Below are 19,439 nucleotides of genomic sequence, written 5' to 3' on the forward strand. Positions count from 1 at the left end.
CACAGTCTCCAGTGCACAAAGCAGCTTGGCCTCACCCTTTGCGGGTGCCATGTGTGCTCCACTAGCCCCATGGCGACTCCTCCTCAGGCCTCCCCTGTGCAGCACCTACCGGAGCACTGAGAGCAAACACAAGGCATTTGCACCTGGCCCTTGGCGTTCTCTGCCCCCAGCATGCGTCTCCATCATCCTTCTCTCGCTCCCTGGCCCGCGCCCTCTCGGTGGCTCTCAGCAACTCCGCTGCGCCCCAGCAAATGGAGGCTCAGCACGGTCCAGTCCTGCCCCGCTGGGCAGTGCGAACCCAAGTGGCTGTAGGTCCCGCGATGAACACGGCTCTATTTCCTGCTCCAGTCCGACTTCTCCCGCAGGGAGAGCTCTCCCGCAGCGTGCTGTCCAGAGAGCTGAAGGCTGGCTCTGTGGCAAGGTGCAGCCTTACCACTGCGGTACATTTTGCCTGAGGCCGGATGGCAGGACGGGACCCACCTCTACAGCACTTGCCACGGAGGTTACGCTACCGAGGAATCAGGCTCGGCCATTGGAGGAACTCCGGGATTGCTGGACTGGATCACACCCCCATCTGTCCAGCCTTCTAGTGGCCACAGCTGCTTCAGAGGCAGGCACAAGAAATGCCACAAATGGGCAGAGGTAGGGCAGTTTGCCCCCAGGGAATCACAAAGATGTAGGCCCATCACGAGTTCATTGAGTCCACCCCTCGTGCTAAGGCAGGATTAGGTAACCCTGGCCCGGAGGAGACAGGTATTTGCCTAACCTCTTAAAATCCTCCAATCACAAAGATTCTACAACTTTCCTTGGCAACAGTCTACTGCGCGACTATCCTCGGAGCTAGGCTTCCTTCTGACCCCCATGTTGTTTTATGCCTAAGGCGGGGGAGGGTGGGCTTATATTGCTCCCAAACCACTTGCTGGTAGTTTAAACTTTGCTATTATTGCATCTATTTCATATCAAGAGACCGAAATGAGACACAAGCCACTGCTTCCAAACTTCTCTTACTTTAATAGCCCTGTAAAACAGGAAACGTGTACGTTCAAACAGCTGCAAAGCTGATGCACGTGTAAAAAGTGGAGCAACACGGGGCTGTCTTTACAAGTCCAAGAGGTTTGTTCACAGCCATCTCCGTACAAAGTCCAGAGCGTTTCTATTGCAAAACTGGTTTGAATCGGTTTACTATAAAAAGTGAATTGTGCAATAGGTGGTGCAATTTTATCTTACATTGCGATGCATGCACAGTGCGGTAAATAACACCAAAGTGAAAGGCCAGGACCAAATAGAGGTAACAGATTTATGAACATTCATTTGGCTAATGATGCTTGACAGATCTGTGCAAATAGCTGCTACTCTAGATGACACATGCGGAGTGAAACAAATGGAGAATGATGCTTTCTAGAAGGCTTAATTCATTCAAGATAGAACACCAGGTTCTATTCTCATTTACAGCAGTGTCATTCTGGAGTTGTGCCAATGACTTAATAGACATTCTGGATTTTTAGCACTGTCACTCACTCAGCATCTGGCTCATGCTGTAAACGCTACTCCCAAAAGTTACCCCTGGGATAGCTCCATGTAGCTGGGGGAAGAAAGCAAAAATTGGCCTGGAATCTCAGAATAATTTCATAGGGATGTATTTTTTGGAAAGTTGGGTTTTAAGTTGTATTTAATGCCATAATCCTCCTGTGCCAAAAATCTATCACTCGGATCCACAATAAAATGAAACAAGAGTCTTTATTATTGTCTTGTAGCTCAAGGAGTGGTTTTGTATGCCAATACCTCTTAACATGACTACTACCATCTTGAAGTCAAAGAAGCAGTTTTTATACACACATCACTGTTAATATATTTCGCCACTGTGTTGCCTGCCTTGACGGAAGAGACTCTTCTGTTGCATAGCTAAGAATTCTACATCCGTAAATAGAGCCCTCTAGGCAAATGAGTTACAAGAATATTCTAACAGTATGCAATTTGCAAACATGAAAAATGAACTCCACCGCGCCCCAGGCTGGGAGGCAGGTAAGATATTCCAGAATGCTTCCCAGTTTAATGCAGATTTCAGCCTCGCAGGGGGAACAGGAGATTTCGGCGCAAACCAGAATTCACAGAAAGTGAACCAGCTTTCGCAGATTCTAGTCAAATCGAGCTATTTCATGCTGTTGAAGGACCAGATTGTGAAATCGATGGGACTTTTCGTCAGCTTGAATTGGAGCTGGATCAGGCAGGCCCTAAATAAGGGATTCTTAGGGAGCAACTCAGTGGGGAGGGAAGAATTGCATGTTTAACGGGACAGTTATTGATACACATGCTCCCAAAGCTGGTTAGTAACCCTTTCCCTTTGACATGAGTGAAGAGCGAAAGAAGTTAATGATCTCACCTAGGCTGACATTGCTGGGGGAAAGTTGCTCCCGTTCCAATTGTTTGAGCTCTCTGCCTGCTCTGAAAGTGGCTCACTAGGGCTTTGGGGTCATGTCCCTCCATCAATTCCTTTACCCAATGGCAGCGGGATCCCTGAAGCTAGGCTGACAGCAGGAAATGGCTCGAAGCTGTTCCAGCCACCAGCAGCAAACAAACCGGCTCCCTTGCTTGAGAGCATCCCTGAGGGCTGAGAATACTGATTCGAAACACAGGAGCAAAAGTCTGGAGCGGCATGAGAGACCGACGCCCCTGAGCTTGACACAGTCATGTCTCGGGGTTCCTAGCTGCCCCTCAGATAGTAAAGCTAACCGGGTACCGCGGCAGTCCTTGATGGTACGTCACTCCAGGGCCACCTACCAGAGTTACTCTCCTGGCCACGTTAGGCGGAACATCCACATGACTCTTACCAGGTGACACGGACAGTCCTCAAGCCAGCGAGCCAACGTATAAATAATTGACCAGCCTACGTTCTGGGGGTTTAGAAATGCTTTAGAAATCAACGGTTCCTGACGCAGCGCGCCAGGCAAGAGGGCACGTGGTACAGCACCTGCCCATGCCGGACCGTCAGAACACGGCTCCCGGAAGGTGGGCTCTCCAAGGCGGCTCTTACTGCAGGAGATCGGCTTCCCTGGTTTCGATGTTTTGCAGCACTTGCAGCGCTACCTCGTAGCAGAACAGGTACTGGTCCTGGCATGTGGAGACAGAAACCAGCACGCAGGCACCCTGTTACATTGCGGACACACATCCAGAGAGGCCTGGAGGACTGGCTGGCCTGGGAGGGCGACTGTACCGTGCACATACTCTAAGGCTGCAGGAAACTCGGGGTGCTCCCCCTCCGCCCCACTCACTCCTGAGGGCCTGTCTCTGGAAAGGCGGCCCGGTTGAGGGCAGCGCGGCAGGTTAGGCACATTCCTGAGTACGGCTGGACAACGGGCCTGTGGGGGCTAGGCACTGCCTCCCTTACCCCTGCCTCAGTCGCTCCTAAGGCAGGCACTCAGCCATCTTCTCCCCCCTGGAAACTCATGGCCGAGCAGGGGTGACTGAGTGGTGGCCTGAACTGAGTTTTTCCCACCTTCCTGCTGCCCCCCCTCCCCAGGATTCAAGCCCGCTTTAAGGGCTGGCTCAGCCTATTACCTGTCCTTTGTAAAGAGCACACTGGCCCCCTCCTGGCTAAGGAGTCTGGGGAGTGTCGCCTACTCCGCTGTGCCCATCAAAGGGCGGGACACTCTGTGACCCCGGGGATCCCTCCCCCAGCATTTCTGTGGCCAGATTCTAGCAGCTTTGCACGACTGGGACCAGTCATGGAGGAAGGTACCAGCCAGCCTGAGCGGCAGTGGGAGAACTGGGCCTTCAGGCCAGTGCTTCATTCGAATGGAGGAGGGGCTCAGACAATTGTTTTACTTCCGCAATGGATGCAGCAAACCCACAGGGGGGCCAGGCCTCTGAACAGCCAGGCCCAGAGGGGCCAGGACTATGACCATGAAGGCCCAGAGGGGCGGGGTTATGAACGGCCAGGCCCAGAGGGGCGGGGTTATGAATGGCCAGGCCCAGAGGGACCAGGACTATGACCATTAAGGCCCAGAGGGGTGGGGTTATGAATGGCCAGGCCCAGAGGGGCGGGGTTATGAATGGCCAGGCCCAGAGGGACCTGGACTATGACCATGAAGGCCCAGAGGGGCGGGGTTATGAACGGCCGGGCCCAGAGGGGCGGGGTTATGAACGGCCAGGCCCAGAGGGACCAAGACTATGACCATTAAGGCCTAGAGAGGCGGGGTTATGAATGGCCGGGCCCAGAGGGGCAGGGTTATGAACGGCCAGGCCCAGAGGGACCAGGACTATGACCATTAAGGCCCAGAGGGGCGGGGTTATGAACGGCCGGGCCCAGAGGGGCGGGGTTATGAACAGCCAGGCCCAGAGGGGCGGGGTTATGAACGGCCAGGCCCAGAGGGGCGGGGTTATGAACGGCCGGGCCCAGAGGGGCGGGGTTATGAACGGCCGGGCCCAGAGGGGCGGGGTTATGAACGGCCAGGCCCAGAGGGACCAGGACTATGACCATTAAGGCCCAGAGGGGCGGGGTTATGAACGGCCAGGCCCAGAGGGGCGGGGTTATGAACGGCCGGGCCCAGAGGGGCGGGGTTATGAACAGCCAGGCCCAGAGGGACCAGGACTATGACCATTAAGGCCTAGAGGGGCGGGGTTTTGAACGGCCGGGCCCAGAGGGGAGGGGTTATGAACGGCCAGGCCCAGAGGGACCAGGACTATGACCATTAAGGCCCAGAGGGGCGGGGTTATGAATGGCCAGGCCCAGAGGGGCCGGGGTTATGAACGGCCGGGCCTAGAGGGGCGGGGTTATGAACGGCCGGGCCCAGAGGGGCGGGGTTATGAACGGCCGGGCCCAGAGGGGCGGGGTTATGAACGGCCAGGCCCAGAGGGGCGGGGTTATGAACGGCCGGGCCCAGAGGGGCGGGGTTATGAACGGCCGGGCCCAGAGGGGCGGGGTTATGAACGGCCGGGTCCAGAGGGGCGGGGTTATGAACGGCCAGGCGGGGCTTTGCTCTGGTAAGCCCTGGCACCAATTAAGTGCTGCTTAAGGCCCCAGTTCAGCGAGGCACATGGATACTTGTTTAAGTCTCATGAGCGCCGGTGGCAGCGCCCGTGCCTTGCTGAATCAGGGACGTTATACAGAGTTGGCCGACCTGGTGGCGGAGACCTTACCTGGGTTTGAATCATGCCAAATCGCTGGTGTCTGAGCTCTCTCACTATCTGCTTGACGTTGAACTGCCGGGAGAGAACAGGGTACGTCAGTGCCGGACAAGAGATTGAAAAGAAGGAACCATTCTCAATGAAGGGGCATAAGGCGTCTCTTCCTCGTTTGGCTATTAACTGTTACCCCCGAAGCCAACAGGAATCAGGACTTTCTACCGTTGTCTTTTGAAACCTGACCTGGGGCGAACTGTTGCCCCTCCACGAATAAGGTAGAGGGACCATTCGCTACGGCTTGGGTCAGACATACTCACACACAGATCCTTCTCAATGCAGCTCAGCAAAACATCGATACACAGCAGCACCCCGCTCCTTCCGATCCCAGCGCTGCAGTGGGCCGTGATGGGGCCCGTCTGGTGAATTTTTCTCATGTAGCGAACAAATTTGACAAGATGCTCTATCAGCCTGGGGGTGCCGTGATCCGGCCAGGTGGTGAACTGCAGGTGTCTGATGAAGCGCTTCTCTCCTGTCTGGAAGAGAGCGACCGCCAGCGTGAAATTCATGATAGGGGGCAGGGAGTGACACCTAGAAAGGCAACCAGTGGTGCCCGTGGACTTCCTCAGTAGCCGTGCACTGTTGCACATGGGTAGGTGGCCGAGGGCTCCCAGAGGTTTCGCCCAGGCATCCCAGAAAAACAAATAGGTTCCTCGGGTCTGTGTCGGATCCCTTTGACACTAGCATAGAGTCACTGCCTGAGCACTGGGCAATTGCAGTGACTTTATATCTGAGCCCATAGTTCAAAGGGACTGCGCTAAACGTGTTCACAAAGCATACAGACAAATGCCAGGTATTGCAGCGTTTTCCACAGTGTTAGTACCCATGATGGGCATCCTGGGATACTGGAGGACGGGAGTCATTCAATCCAGAATTCAAAATGAATCTTCGAGGCTCCAAACTGTTCCATTGACTCCCCCCCCCCCCATAAGAGATCCCTCTATCTCGTGCCTCTGCCTAGGGTGGCTCCTGGAAGCCCTGCAAAGAGCATCCTACCTGGTTGTCTGTTCCAGGGGAAGTAGGAAGGACTGGACATCTTGCCCAGGAACCTGTTCTAATCCAGCAGGCTCAGGAATCTCCAAACATCTGGACATCCCATGTAGCTGCTTCTCTGAATGGAATGCAGACTGTCTAGCGATGCCACCAGTGATCATCTCCCCGCCATGCCTCCCCCCACACCCCTCGGTCCTTGCTGAGGACACAGTTTTATCCCGGTTCTCATCTGAGCACACCCTGCAAATGCCCTCAACTGCATTAAAGGCCTTCAGACCCTGTCCTGAAAACGGCATGGCCAGATCCACTGTTTCTGCCCAAAGGTAAGGCCAAATCCCTCTCTGTGGCACTCCTGTAATTCCAGTTCTGAGCAAGCGGAAAGAAGATCAGAACATGCTACGGAAGAAGCGTATTCAGCATTGCTCTAAATACCGTCAGAGAGACACAGTACGTAGCGCCCGAGGCCCCCTTGTCAAACATACAGGCTGTGTCTAGACTGGCAAGTTTTTCCGCAAAAGCAGCTACTTTTGCAGAAAAACTTGCCAACTGTCTACACTGGCCGCTTGAGTTTCCACAAGAGCACTGACGATCTCATGTAAGAAATCAGTGCTGCTTGCGGAAATACTATGCTGCTCCCGTTCGGGCAAAAGTCCTTTTGCTCAAAAGCTTTTGCACAAAAGGGCCAGTGTAGACAGCTCAGATTTGTTTTGCGCAAAAAAGTCCCGATGGGGAAAATGGCGATCGGGGCTTTTTTGCACAAAAGCGCGTCTAGATTGGCACGGACGCTTTTCTGCAAAAAGTGTTTTTGCGGAAAAGCATCCTGCCAATCTAGATGCTCTTTTCCGCAAATGCTTTTAACAGAAAACTTTTCCGCTAAAAACATTTGCGGAAAATCAAGCCAGTCTAGACATAGCCATGTAGAAATGCACTTAACGTACCTGCTTGTGAATTATTTCTATGATTCGGATGATGAAATATTCCAGGATCTGGTAGGTGTCCAGCCGCAGATGGAATTCACTGAGTTCTACAGCGTTCTGTGGAGGTTCCGGCCAGTATCGGTGACACTTGGCTTTCCCGAGCTCCACTTCTTTTGTCATCATGGCGATCACATTTGACTCGTTCTCCCAAATCATTTGCCAGAAATCAGCCACCGTGGACGGCAGAGGCCCTTGTGTGGAGATGTAGAGATACTCCTCCTCTCCGATGCGCGATCGGATGTAACTGGCATTAATGTAGCCCCTGTTTGCTCCAAGAGGGACCCGGGTGGCATCATCTGGACAGGAAGAAAAAGTCCTTTCAAGTTTTGCTTGTTCAGCGGGCGAGCTGAACCCATGCTCAGCACAGGACACAAGGAGAGTTTGCACAGCTGGGACTTGCATGCTGTCTCAGTCATATTTAAGGTGCTTTCGGCTGGCCAATACTGCTGCGAATAAGCAGTTCCTACAATCGTATTATAGACTCATCTCTTCCTGCTAGGAACTGTATTGTTTCTTTAGGGCACTTTGGTCACAACCTGACACGCCTTACAACAGGATCCTATGGTAATAGTGCAAAACGCTGCTGCTCAGCCACCATGATCTGAACCAGAACCATAGGATACTGGCAAGTTTCTAAAACACGGGGAGCCTTTAAACCTTGTAATATTTCTCCAAGATCCCAGCACACTGCACTGCAGCACAGCCTGCCTTTTTAATCCCACTGGTACGGGTCCCAAAGGGTACGTCTAAACTACATGGCTCCGTCGATGGAGCCATGTAGATTTGTTTGTTTGGCAAAGGGAAATGAAGCCACGATTTAAATAATCGCGGCTTCATTTAAATTTAAATGGCTGCCGCGCTGAGCCGACAAACAGCCGATCAGGGAATTTGTGCTTTGCTTGGATTGATCAAGAGAGACAGGCAGGGGCCCTTCTGGGAGCTAGGATCCACATCGCTGCAGGGGTCCAGCTCCCACAAACCCCACACGCTCTACCCACTGCCTGTGTAACAGATTCCACTGATTCTGGCGCCCCCGTGACAAGAGGAGGGGAGGGATTTTGCCACTATAACAGCCTACCAGCTGCTTTCCCTGGGCTCCCGTGTATGCCCGGAGTAGCTTTAGGCCCTGCTTACATGGAAGGATATCTCGGTATCTGTTCTTCTCCCTGTTTTCTGGCGCTTTCCCGACGCAGCAGCCATCGAGCGGCTTGATGAGTTCTAAAGCCTAGATCGAAAGCAGACGGACAAGACACTCAATTTCCTGCCTCCCACAAGAAGCTGCAGGGTCAGTGTAAGGACTCACCATCAAGCTCTGCGACCTGTGGCCGGGGAACAGAGTTTTGTCTGGGATACGCTCTATATGCCCTCCTCTGCGTTTGCAGGGAAGATGAAGCAAGACGCTTTCTTTTGCCAGCTCCCACATCAGGGGTGGGGAGCCTCAGGCCCGGGGGCCGGACGCAGCCCCCTGCTTGTCTGGATAGCCCCCTCCCCAGCATTGGGGAGCCCACGTTGGCGCTCCAGCTGCCCTGCTGTCCCACCCGTGGGGCTAGAGCACACAAAAATCTACTCGGCCGGGCCCCCTAGGCACTGGTGTGCGGGGGCATGTGGGGAGTGGCGTTCTCCTCAGCTGGGGGCCACGTCAGTGTGGGGGTGGATTGTGTGTGTATTTGGGTTTCTGCTTCTCATTTGTGTGCAGGCCCCCGACTGATTTTTCAGGGGGTCAGCACCCCCCCCCCCCGACCCAAAAAAGGTTCCCCACCCCGTCCCAAAAGCCTCAAGAGACCCAATGACATTCTTCAGCTGTGTCACAAAGATCAGTTTCCGGTCCAGTGCCCTGGCAGGGGTTTCTCAATCGGATGCCACCCCTGGAGGCTCCCCGACACAACAGCACAACAGAGCTGAGAGGACTCTGCTGAAAAGGGCACACACCTCAGGTGTGTTGTCTGGGGATGTTTGAATCCCGCCCAAGCCAATAGGATCTAGGGAGATAGGCTGTCAAGGTGACTGAGCCCTCCCCTGCCTGGAAAAGGGAGATCTGCATACGTAAGGTCTCCTCTGGGCACACGTCATGGGGCACAGTCTAGCTGGGAGTGATTCCCCGACCCCGTGGAGTCCGAAAGGACCATCCGCACCCACAGGTCTCTCCTGCAGCCGGTGGGGACCTGCGAACCTGGGACAGGTTGGGTTCTCTCCTGCCCAGCTCCCTTTCCCAGCCCAGCCAAACACTTGGGCTGGTGAAAGTGAATTAACGCATCTCACCACAAACTCCTTCAGGGTCTCTTGCTCCTCAATCTGGCGCTGGAGGCTCTGGATCAGGCCTTTGAGACGCGAGCGCAGACCTATCCCCGTCGTGGCTGGCGTGATGTGAGTCAGCTCCGTCAGCTCCTCTTCAGTAACAAGGATGCTGCCTAGGCCGTGACAGCAAAGAGGAGAGTTCAAGCCTCGCTTTAATTCCTGCAGCGCAGTGGGCACACATGGCTCGGCGGGGATTATTCGTGCCCAGCGCCTTTTGCCACCTACTTTGTAGACGCAGAATCCAGAAGCAGGTTTTCAACCTACTTTACGTTTCCAGCTGACACAAGCACAAGTCAAAATCCCAGATCAAAACACTCCCAAATTCCATGCAGGCTGGACCATGAGCCAAACACCGTAGCTCTCGGACAGGAGTGATTTCTGAAACCAGCCTAAATACAATGTGACTGCAGAACTGTACACGTCAATGCCTGCTTGCACTGGTGCAACAACCACACCCACCTCTTCGTTGGAAATCATCTAATTTCTACTGCTCCCTGTGGTCCCTCTCCTGGCGCTAGGGAATAATCTCTGTGAATTAACGGTTTTCTCCAAGTCCAAAAATATCTTGGTCTCCTTTTTTCACCTCTCCAATAAAAATCATCTCCTCTGCAGAAATGGGGTTTACCCGTGAAAACTCACAATACCATGGATGTATATATCCTGTTAGTCTCTGTTACTCACGACACCATGGATGTATATATCCTGTTAGTCTCTGTTACTCACGACACCATGGATGTATATATTCTGTTAGTCCCTGTTACTCACGATACCGTGGATGTATATATTCTGTTAGTCTCTGTTACTCATGACACCATGGATGTATATATCCTGTTAGTCTCTGTTACTCAAGATACGGTGGATGTATATATCCTGTTAGTCTGTTACTCACGACACCATGGATGTATATATCCTGTTAGTCTGTTACTCACGACACCATGGATGTATATATTCTGTTAGTCTCAGTTACTCACGACACCATGGATGTATATATCCTGTTAGTCTCTGTTACTCAAGATACGGTGGATGTATATATCCTGTTAGTCTGTTACTCACGACACCATGGATGTATATATCCTGTTAGTCTGTTACTCACGACACCATGGATGTATATATCCTGTTAGTCTCTGTTACTCAAGATACGGTGGATGTATATATTCTGTTAGTATATATTCCACAAGGAGTAATGGTAGTTCGAATTAGGATCTTTAATTTGAACTACCTACTCCATGCCGCGTGTAGCCGTGGGCATGGAGTTCGGACTAAGGGGGATTTAAAAATGGCAGCTCCCAGGAACATGCAAATGAAGCCCAGGATATTTAAATTCCAGGCTTCATTTGCAACTCTGATTGCCCTCATTTGCCTACCTAGTTTGAACTAACAAGCTAGTGTAGACATGCCCTCAAGGACTTAGTTAGAATGAACTGCTACACGCGGCAGTTTAAAGTTAATCCAAACTAAGTCCTTTTAACTAAGTTTAAAGTTAATCTAAGGAGTCCCTGTGGAATGAGGAGTAACAGTTAATCCGAACTAAGTCCTTGAGGGCATGTCTACACTAGCTTGTTAGTTCAAACTAGGTAGGCAAATGAGGGCAATCAGAGTTGCAAATGAAGCCTGGAATTTAAATATCCTGGGCTTCATTTGCATGTTCCCATCTGGCCGTTGTTTTTAAATCTCCCTTAGTTAGAATGAACTGCTACACGCGGCAGTTTAAAGTTAATCCAAACTAAGGGAGATTTAAAAACAACGGCCAGATGGGAACATGCAAATAAAGCCCGGGATATTTAAATCCTGGGCTTCATTTGCAACTCCGGTGGCCTGATTTGCCTACCTAGCTTGAATTAACGAGCTAGTGTAGACATACCCTGAGGGGCCACAGGATCACTCATTGTTTCTAAAGTTACAGACTCCCTCGGCTGCCCCTCTGAGGCTAGGAGGACAATACTGTCTCTCTTCGGACTGCTGGTCACAAGAGATTCTGGGATGAATTAAAATACAGGACTATGTAGCACTTTAAAGACTAACAAGATGGTTTATTAGATGATGAGTTTTCGTGGGCCAGACCCACTTGGAAGTGGGTCTGGCCCACGAAAGCTCATCATCTAATAAACCATCTTGTTAGTCTTTAAAGTGCTACATAGTCCTGTATTTTGCTTCAGCTACACCAGACTAACACGGCTACATTTCTATTACTATTCTGGGATGAATTAGTTTGTGGCTTGTACCCGAGGGGCTAGTCTGTATCTGCAAAACCAGTGCTGAGTTTGCAACCTTGCCTTGTACTAGAAACCATCTTAAACCATTCTGTGTCTTTGCTTTGCATCCGGCTGCAACGTGCCCGCGCCTCACTTGGTGTTCTCGCCGAAGCTCACGAAAGCTGACGCCCAAATAACTCTATTAGTTTTAAGACGCCATGGGAGTCCTCACTGTTTCTCACGTTGCAAGGGTGTATACTGATGGACCAGGGCAAGCTAGGTTCTATTCCTGCCACCGCGGGGAAGCTCCAATGGCCACAACATACGGATTTGTGTTCCAAGCAGGCATAGGGAGATAGAGGGCCAGTATGCTGATGAAAAGAGAGAGCCTTTCACACATTTACCTTTGGGTTCGATAGAAATCCTCCGGGACACATCTTTCTCACTCAGCCAGCTGTAGGTCTCCGATTCCTGACTCTCTGTTCTGAGGGTGCTTTGGTGCGCCAAGTATCTTGATGATCTGTAAACCAACACTCAGATCACATTCTTGTTGGGAGCAGGCATCCCTGGGACAGGGAAGGGTTTGAGTTCTAAGCTCCTTTTTTAACCACTCAATGCTTTCACCAGCTTTTCATTTTCAGGCACTGTCATGAGTTTTAAACGTCAGAAGTCTGCTGCAGCAAAGGGTCCTTTGCTCTGGCATAGTGTCTGTTAATACAGCAGCTAACAGTATCCATTGTTAACTTTATGGAGCTCAATTTTTAAAGGGTCTAGGAGGCCTTATATAAAAGTCAAAACAACTCTTTAACAACAGCCAGAGCATAGCAAAGTTACAAGCAACTGAAAACGGAGTCTTACAATACAGGAAAGCCTACTTTAGCTAATAGGAAAATCTGGTAGGGCCTCCTAAAATAAATATAACTCCTGTGTATTATAGCCTGGAACAGAGATAGTCCTGAATTGAGTCACAATCCAAATACCTCTTAACTTTGGAAAGTGTGGGCCTGAATCCAAACTTTGAACAATGCAATGAGCCAACCAAAACCCCAGATCTAAATCACACTAAAGTTTGGGGAAGTCTGGTTCAAGAGCCACACTTTTAGCTGGGACCAAGTTCTAGCGTAAATGGCAGATTCTCTGTAACTGGAGTTCAGCGACTCAGCCAGAGGCTAGGGGTCTGTCCAGGAGTGGCCCGAGGCCGGCTGTGGCAGCTGGCACCCCAGGCGGAACACGCAATCGGTGCCCCCGCCTGAAGGGCCGTCAATGGACTGACGTCATCAGGCGCCCTGGATGGCAGCACCCTAGGCAGCGGCCGAGTCAGCCTATAGCCACGGGCCACCCCTAGGTCTGTCGCAGGAGTGGGTCGGGGACGTTCAGTGGCCTGCAATGTGCAGGAGGCCAGACTAGATGACTATGATGGTTCTTTCTGGCCCTGAAGTCTATGGCTGTGTCTACACTGGCATGAATTTCCGGAAATGCTTAAAACGGAATACTATTCCGTTTTCAGTTTTTCCGGAAAAGGAGCGTGTACATTGGCAGGCTGCTTTTCCAGAAAAGCCCTTTTTCCGGAAAAGCGTCTGTGGCCAATGTAGACGTGCTTTTCCGGAAAAGAGCCCCGATCGCCATTTTCGCGATCGGGGCTTTTTTCCGGAAAAGACTACTGGGCTGTCTACACTGGCCCTTTTCCGGAACAGTGTTCTGGAATAAGGACTTATGCCTGAGCAGGAGCAGAATAGTTTTTCCAGAATAGCGGCTGATTTTGTACAGTAGAGCATCGTTGCTTTTCCGGAAATTCAAGGGCCAGTGTAGACAGCTCGCAGCTTATTCCGGAAAAGCGGCTGATTTTCCAGAATAAGTGGCCCAGTGTAGACACAGCCCTCGTGTCTGGTATAGAAGATAAGAAACTTTAGCTCATCTTGAATTTCAACAGTCCACAATGAAAGGTCACTAGCAGGTCACACAAGAGCCACGTTCTGAACTACACAGAGACCAATACCAGATGCAAATATTTGTGTTCATAGTCGTTAATTTCCCACAACCCCCCCACCCCAATTCTTGTACCTCCACGGTCAAGAAAATCACATCCCATTTCTTTCTCTGCTTGTGTGAGGGACGGCCTCTGCTGATTGGGTGGAAAATGCAGCCCACCCAAACGTTCTACCAAAATTGCAGCTACAGACTTTGGAGGCTATGAAAGTAGCTGATTAACATTTTCTTTTCCAACTCCTGTCTGTGAGAGTCTGCATGAAAGGGCCAACAATTTATTCAACCAACTGAACTCCTTTTGCTGTCTGTGAATTACCCACAGACAGACGCCGGCCTTTATGATTTTGTTTGACATTTGACGAACGACTTCTACAAACATATGTCAGTCAATGGGCGGCGCACACCAATTCATTCATTAGTCACGCTCTATGATGGCAGGTCCCTGTCTGCTTTGGGTCACTGATTCGATGATTTCCAAGGTAGAGCCAAGCAGCACCAGAGACACTCAGTGATGTCAATGGCAGCTGATGCTGCTTAACATGCAAGCCAGACCATCTGGAGCTGCACAGACAATATAAATCTTGACATGGTTTTTGCAAGAGGATAATATGCCCCCATGTCCTTGCCTAAATTCTCCCTCCTATCACTTTGGGGAGGGGGGGGGAAACTTGTCAGCATCCTCCCTCCAGAGGTAGCTGCATTTCAGTGGTGGTGAATGACTGTAGCTTAGAACTAACTATAGAATGGGTGGTGTTAATGTATGATATTAAGGTGGCTTCAAAAGTGAAACAACCAACCGACCGTGTTTGTTTGTCATGAATTTTAATGGGCTGGATAGTCTGACCTTTCTGCATCTGCCTGATACTCCAGTTCACTTGATGGACTTTGCAGGGACGAATTGAGGGCACTTCCTGAATCCTGTGGGAACCAAATAAAAAACCTGTGAGAGGACGCATGGAGAATATCATTAACTTCCTTGATACATTTACTTTTCATCTGACAAACACAGGTCCCTTGTCAATGCCAGGAAATGGAAAGGTGAAGCACAGCTTCCCCATCAAAGATAACTCCACAAATCTCAATTGGGCATTGAAGGATCCACTCGGCGTAAAAAGTCTCGTCAGCTGTAGTTGCAAGCTCCTCAACAAAGCAGACATCTGTGTGCAAGCGCACAACCTAGCTCGCACCACAGAAGTGTGGAGGGAGTCACAGTAGATATTCCTCTCCGCTCTCACAAGGAGAGTACAACCACTTGTGGGATTTATGAGCCATGCCATGCTCTCTGTCTCCCAGGCACTGTATTAATTGGCAGCAGGAAGTGACACTGAATGAGCATGAACTACTGGCAATAAGTTGCGTTTGATCCAGGCACAGCAATGCCAGCTGTTAGTGTCACAGTGCAGCTGGTCCATGGAAGGAACACATGACTGGCAGAGAAAGCAGACACTTGATTGCCCTCCAGATGGCGGAGAGCATGGCTGATTGTGTCGTGTCAGAATAATCATTGGAGTGTGCATTTAGATTATGATATGAACATCTGCCTTTCTCATATGCAAGTTGCTCCGTCTGGATCGTAACGTTTGAGAGAGATTTACTTAGATTTCAGTTCAGGGTGGATTTACACTCATTCTTTGCCTACTCTGTATTGCAGATGCACTCAGAAAACCACCTTTGCCTGTTACAAAGTGCAAACTGTGGAATCTGCAAAAAGACCTTTATAAAAGTCATCATTTCTGCCTTATTGCCATATATTCAAGCTTACTTTCCCCCCTCAGAAATGCAACAAAAAAAATATGAATTCAGTAATCCAATTTCTACATCTACCAACCAAACTGAGTGGAGAAAACCATGGGGATTTCTGTTGGTATTTTAGCAGAGAAAATATATTTTCCTTTGCTCCTTTATTCATCCATGTTTCTCAGTTTTTTTGGCAGTTCCAAAAGCTACCTGTTGGGAGCAAAGGGGAGCAGTGGTTTGGAAAGTAAAGGATATACACTATCACCTGTGACTGGTCTCAAGACATGCTGAAAACAGACGAGAAGGAGACATGAATTTTAGGATCCTAACTTACAGGTGAATTTAACGATAAGCATCTGCTTTGCTGAAAAGGCGGGACTTAGCCATATGCTTAAAATTTAACAAGTGTTTTAATACCTTGCTAATTCAGGATTTCCTTTTATTTTGGGGGCTTGCTGATTTGCTAGGTCATAGGTGTGATTCTATATTTTGGTGATCTCAGACTGCTAAGTTACAATCTCCATTCTAATCCTTTGCTCAAACTTTTATTCAAAACATTCCTCCCACACTGAAATTTTCCAAGCTCAATTCAACTCAAAGATGCTTTTTTTTAATATGAGTTAAATTGGTTGAGATTTTTTTTATGATTTGAACATGGAAAAAGTTACAGTTTTGGTCCTATGTTTTGATCAGCAATTTTGCAGCTGGATAACTCAAAAATGGCCGAAACTACAAAACTTGGCATGTTCTGTAGTCCTTGCTGAGGCTTAGATACCAAAGCAAATTTGAGAAAGTGTAAGTGTTTAAAGGCAGAAACAGGAGGTCAGGAAGGTGAAACTTTTAATATGTATTCAATTTAAAAAAAACCCAAAGTTAAAAGAACCTGAAGGTCGCAAAGTCAGCCATTCTGAAGTTAGGAAATGCCAGAATTAAGGTTTTTTATGCAATTTCAATTCAGCCCCTTTGTGTGTCTGCACCATGAGACAGTCTTTAATTACATGATCCTGTGCTGTGTTTATTCCATATGAAGCCTCATTTAAGCCTATAATAGCCCATTCCCTTCCTCAGGGTGTATTGTTTTACAGAGGGGTGGCTCGTTAACTGATTTCCTTTCCCCAAACCCATGCCGCTGAGAAACCTGCAAACAGGCAGCCAGGTAGCATCTCTAGAAACTGCACTTCACCTTGCTGCACATCTGGCTGGCTTCCTCTTCCGCTCCTCTGATAGCAAAGGCGTGCTTGGCTCTTAGGTTCCCCGTGCCGCCTGGTTCATCTAAGCGCACGAGAGGGAGAGCAAAGAAAGGTCTTTAGGATCAGAGAGGCGAGAAGTACGTACACAGAGGTGTATACATCCTCTTCGGAGCAGGGTGACGCGGGCAGCTGAGCCGCCGTCGTGGGAAGCCCAGCAGCAGAGAGCTGCAGAAGCAAGCACTGGCTGTAAGCCCCCGACTCTGGGCAAATGACCTGCTGCCCCCCCTCTGCCCAGCTAGCACGCACAGGGTGCAGTCCTGCCCCATGGGAAGTCAATGCCATGGGCTTTGTGGGTGCAGAACCTCCCCCGGGCTGCGTATCTGCCGGCTCGTCCCCACTGGAGCCGAGAGGCGAACAGGTCACCCCTGCCTGCCAGGCCAGCACCTAACACAGCTTGCAAGCCTGATGGAGAAGCAACTTTTAATGTGGCTTGTAGCTGGGGCCGTGCCCTCAGCCTGACGCTTCCTTCATCTGGACTGGGAAAGAGAATGTAAACCAACCGTGCCCTAAATCTAACCCCAATTCCCAGGGGTCACCTGGGCGCCATCTCCCTCATGGGCAGCCTAGCCTGATGGACCCCCGCCCCGTCCGTCCCGCCTCATTCCTCAACTGCCGCCAACTGTCACGCCCTCTGGTAGAACCTTCTCCGTGGGTCTCTGTGACATCGCCGGCTGGCATTCCCAGCACCCAGCCTGGTGCACCGGCAGGACAACATGGGCAGCATCAGGGGGGCCAGAGGTTAGAGCCCCAGCCAGGCACTCAGGAGATCCGCGTAGGATTCCTTGCTCTGCCACAGCCTTCCCGTGTGACTCCGGTCACATCACTTCGTCTCCCAGTGCCCCACTACCCTACCTCCCCGGAGTGCTGCTGAGAGGAGAAATACACTGACGGTTGGTTCTTCAGATGCCAGGCTGACTGGAGCCTGGGCCTAGACAGACTGAGGGAATTACTAGCCACCCAGAGCCGACAGAAGGCGCGGATGTGAGAATGAGCAGACTGAGTGTAGACGTGGCTAACAGAAGGGTCGTGAGCGAGGGAATAAAGGCTCCATGTGGATGATAGCAGCAGGGAAGAAAAGGAAAACGGGCCCCTCTTTCTGGGTAGCAAGATGAAACTGCATCTAGATCTAGGGACTAGGAAATGCTTGCAAGGCTTTCTAGAAAACCACCATGCTGCAAGGTCCTTCTCCCCGCACAGTGCGCCAGCACCAGGCGAAAAGCACCAGTCGCTTGTCCTTTGAGCTCAGCTATTTCTATTTTCTTTGATGAGCAAGCCAAAACACGGCCAAATAACGATCAATCCAGAGCTCAGATCCCATCGTCTCCTGGAGCGCAAAAGCTTTGGGGGATATCCAGGGTGATTTTTGGACCATTTATTGGATCATGAACCAACAAGGCTGACTCGGGGACATCAGTTAGATGTTAAATGGCCAGCTGTCCATGTACACTGCCACCACTGTGTATGTGGCTAGTGCAATCAGTGTGTGCAAATTCTACGAGTCATGCTCTCTCGGCCAGCAAAAACATTGGTGTGCATGGAAGCAAGAATTAGGACCATGGATCTGATATCCAAGGGCTGATTCTTACCCCCATGACACCTGCCTGCACCCGCTGAGGAACTTAATCAGCTGCCAGGCGTCTTCTCGGGCAACTTAGAAATTTGGATGGTAGAGAACAGACCCCGTGACAGTCCCCCCGCCCTCCCCCCATTGCTAGCCTCTGGCACAGGGAACGTGGTAAGAATCTCTCTGTGCTCCAGCTATTCCCAGCTATGGGAACAGTCCCCTGAGAACAGAAGAAACCAGCGCGAAGGCAGAGCAGCCTGAAGCTGCTATAACTTTGCCTCCAACCATCCCCACCGTAAAGCCATCTTGGCCTGTTCCCTGCCAAGCACTGCTTGGCTGAGTGGAGAATCCGGGCCTGGGGCCTCCATTTTACTGGCACTTACAGTGTTGTCAAGGAGGAGCGACTCCTTAGAAGTCAAGGGGGCTAAACTGGGATCACTGAGAGTCGAGCCAGAACTCCCCCCACCTCCGTGAACGTGCGAGGAGGGGGCGGAGCTTACCCGGCTGTGCCGTTGCGCTCTGGAGGGAAGGGGTCTCGCACGGGCGGCCGGAATAAGCCCAGTGCAAAGCCGCGCTCCGGCAGACAGTCAGCTGGACGGTGCCTCGCGCCTTGCGTAAGAGGTCGATCACCGTATTGCGCGTCAGGCCTGACACCAAATCCCCGTTCACCTGCAAAGCACCAATGCTAAAGGCCTTTACCGCCCCGGCGCAGAGGGGCTGATCGCATCACACGCCGGCTGATCACATCACACGCCTGCAGCTCAGCGCTGTCAATAACCCATTAGAACCCCTCCGAGAGGAAGGCTTCAGTGCTGTGCGCCTCGGAGGGTTGTGCTGCCAGCAAGAGGGCGTGTGTGTGTGTGTGTGTGTGCGTCAGACACAGCCACCACCCCACCGGATCGGTCCCCCCTTCCTCCCGTCTCCCCACACCTGCCATCTCCACTGCCCCCGCCCAACTTGGTACTGATGCAGAGGGTGGGGGAGAAATGGCAGCTCCAGCTGGCACAGGCCCCTTGCGGCTTGGCCAGACGCCTGGCCCCTCAGCCAAACTTGGGGAGCGGGAGGAGAGGGGAACAGCTCGGGCCAGGGAGTGGAGCAGAGTCAGCAACACCCCACCCCACTAGCCTTCCCAAAGTTCGGACGTTTGCCCCTCGCGGCAGGCCGCGGGGAGCCCCAGGGAATCCCGGTCAGCGTTTGCTCGTGACTGCACAACCTGCTGCCATCTCTCCTGGGAGCGGCAGAGCAATCCAGGCCGACGCAGCCCCGC

General features: G+C 51.3%; 1 protein-coding gene across 4 annotated transcripts in view; it reads right to left on the reverse strand.

Annotated features, from left to right (window-relative positions):
• Positions 1–1,718: 1,718 nt before the first annotated feature.
• PTPN20 (protein tyrosine phosphatase non-receptor type 20) overlaps positions 1,719–19,439 on the reverse strand; it is a 28,092-nt gene continuing 10,371 nt past the window's right edge. Inside the window, exons 8-17 of one of the 4 annotated variants that reach the window (XM_006118146.4) lie at positions 18,673–18,841; positions 16,542–16,630; positions 14,466–14,539; positions 12,040–12,155; positions 9,408–9,556; positions 8,283–8,373; positions 7,110–7,444; positions 5,439–5,654; positions 5,137–5,199; positions 1,719–3,108 (exon numbers count right to left, since the gene is read on the reverse strand). In XM_006118146.4, the coding sequence (XP_006118208.2) occupies positions 3,028–3,108; positions 5,137–5,199; positions 5,439–5,654; positions 7,110–7,444; positions 8,283–8,373; positions 9,408–9,556; positions 12,040–12,155; positions 14,466–14,539; positions 16,542–16,630; positions 18,673–18,841 (1,383 nt within the window). In that variant the 3' untranslated portion in view covers positions 1,719–3,027. Of the gene's footprint in view, positions 3,109–5,136; positions 5,200–5,438; positions 5,655–7,109; positions 7,445–8,282; positions 8,374–9,407; positions 9,557–12,039; positions 12,156–14,465; positions 14,540–16,541; positions 16,631–17,108; positions 17,253–18,672; positions 18,842–19,439 lie in introns of those variants that run through there. The other 3 variants (XM_025182154.2, XM_025182155.2, XM_025182156.2) reach the window with 3 other exon arrangements.

This window comes from Pelodiscus sinensis, chromosome 8 (assembly GCF_049634645.1).
Source record: "Pelodiscus sinensis isolate JC-2024 chromosome 8, ASM4963464v1, whole genome shotgun sequence".
Taxonomy (NCBI): domain Eukaryota; kingdom Metazoa; phylum Chordata; order Testudines; family Trionychidae; genus Pelodiscus; species Pelodiscus sinensis.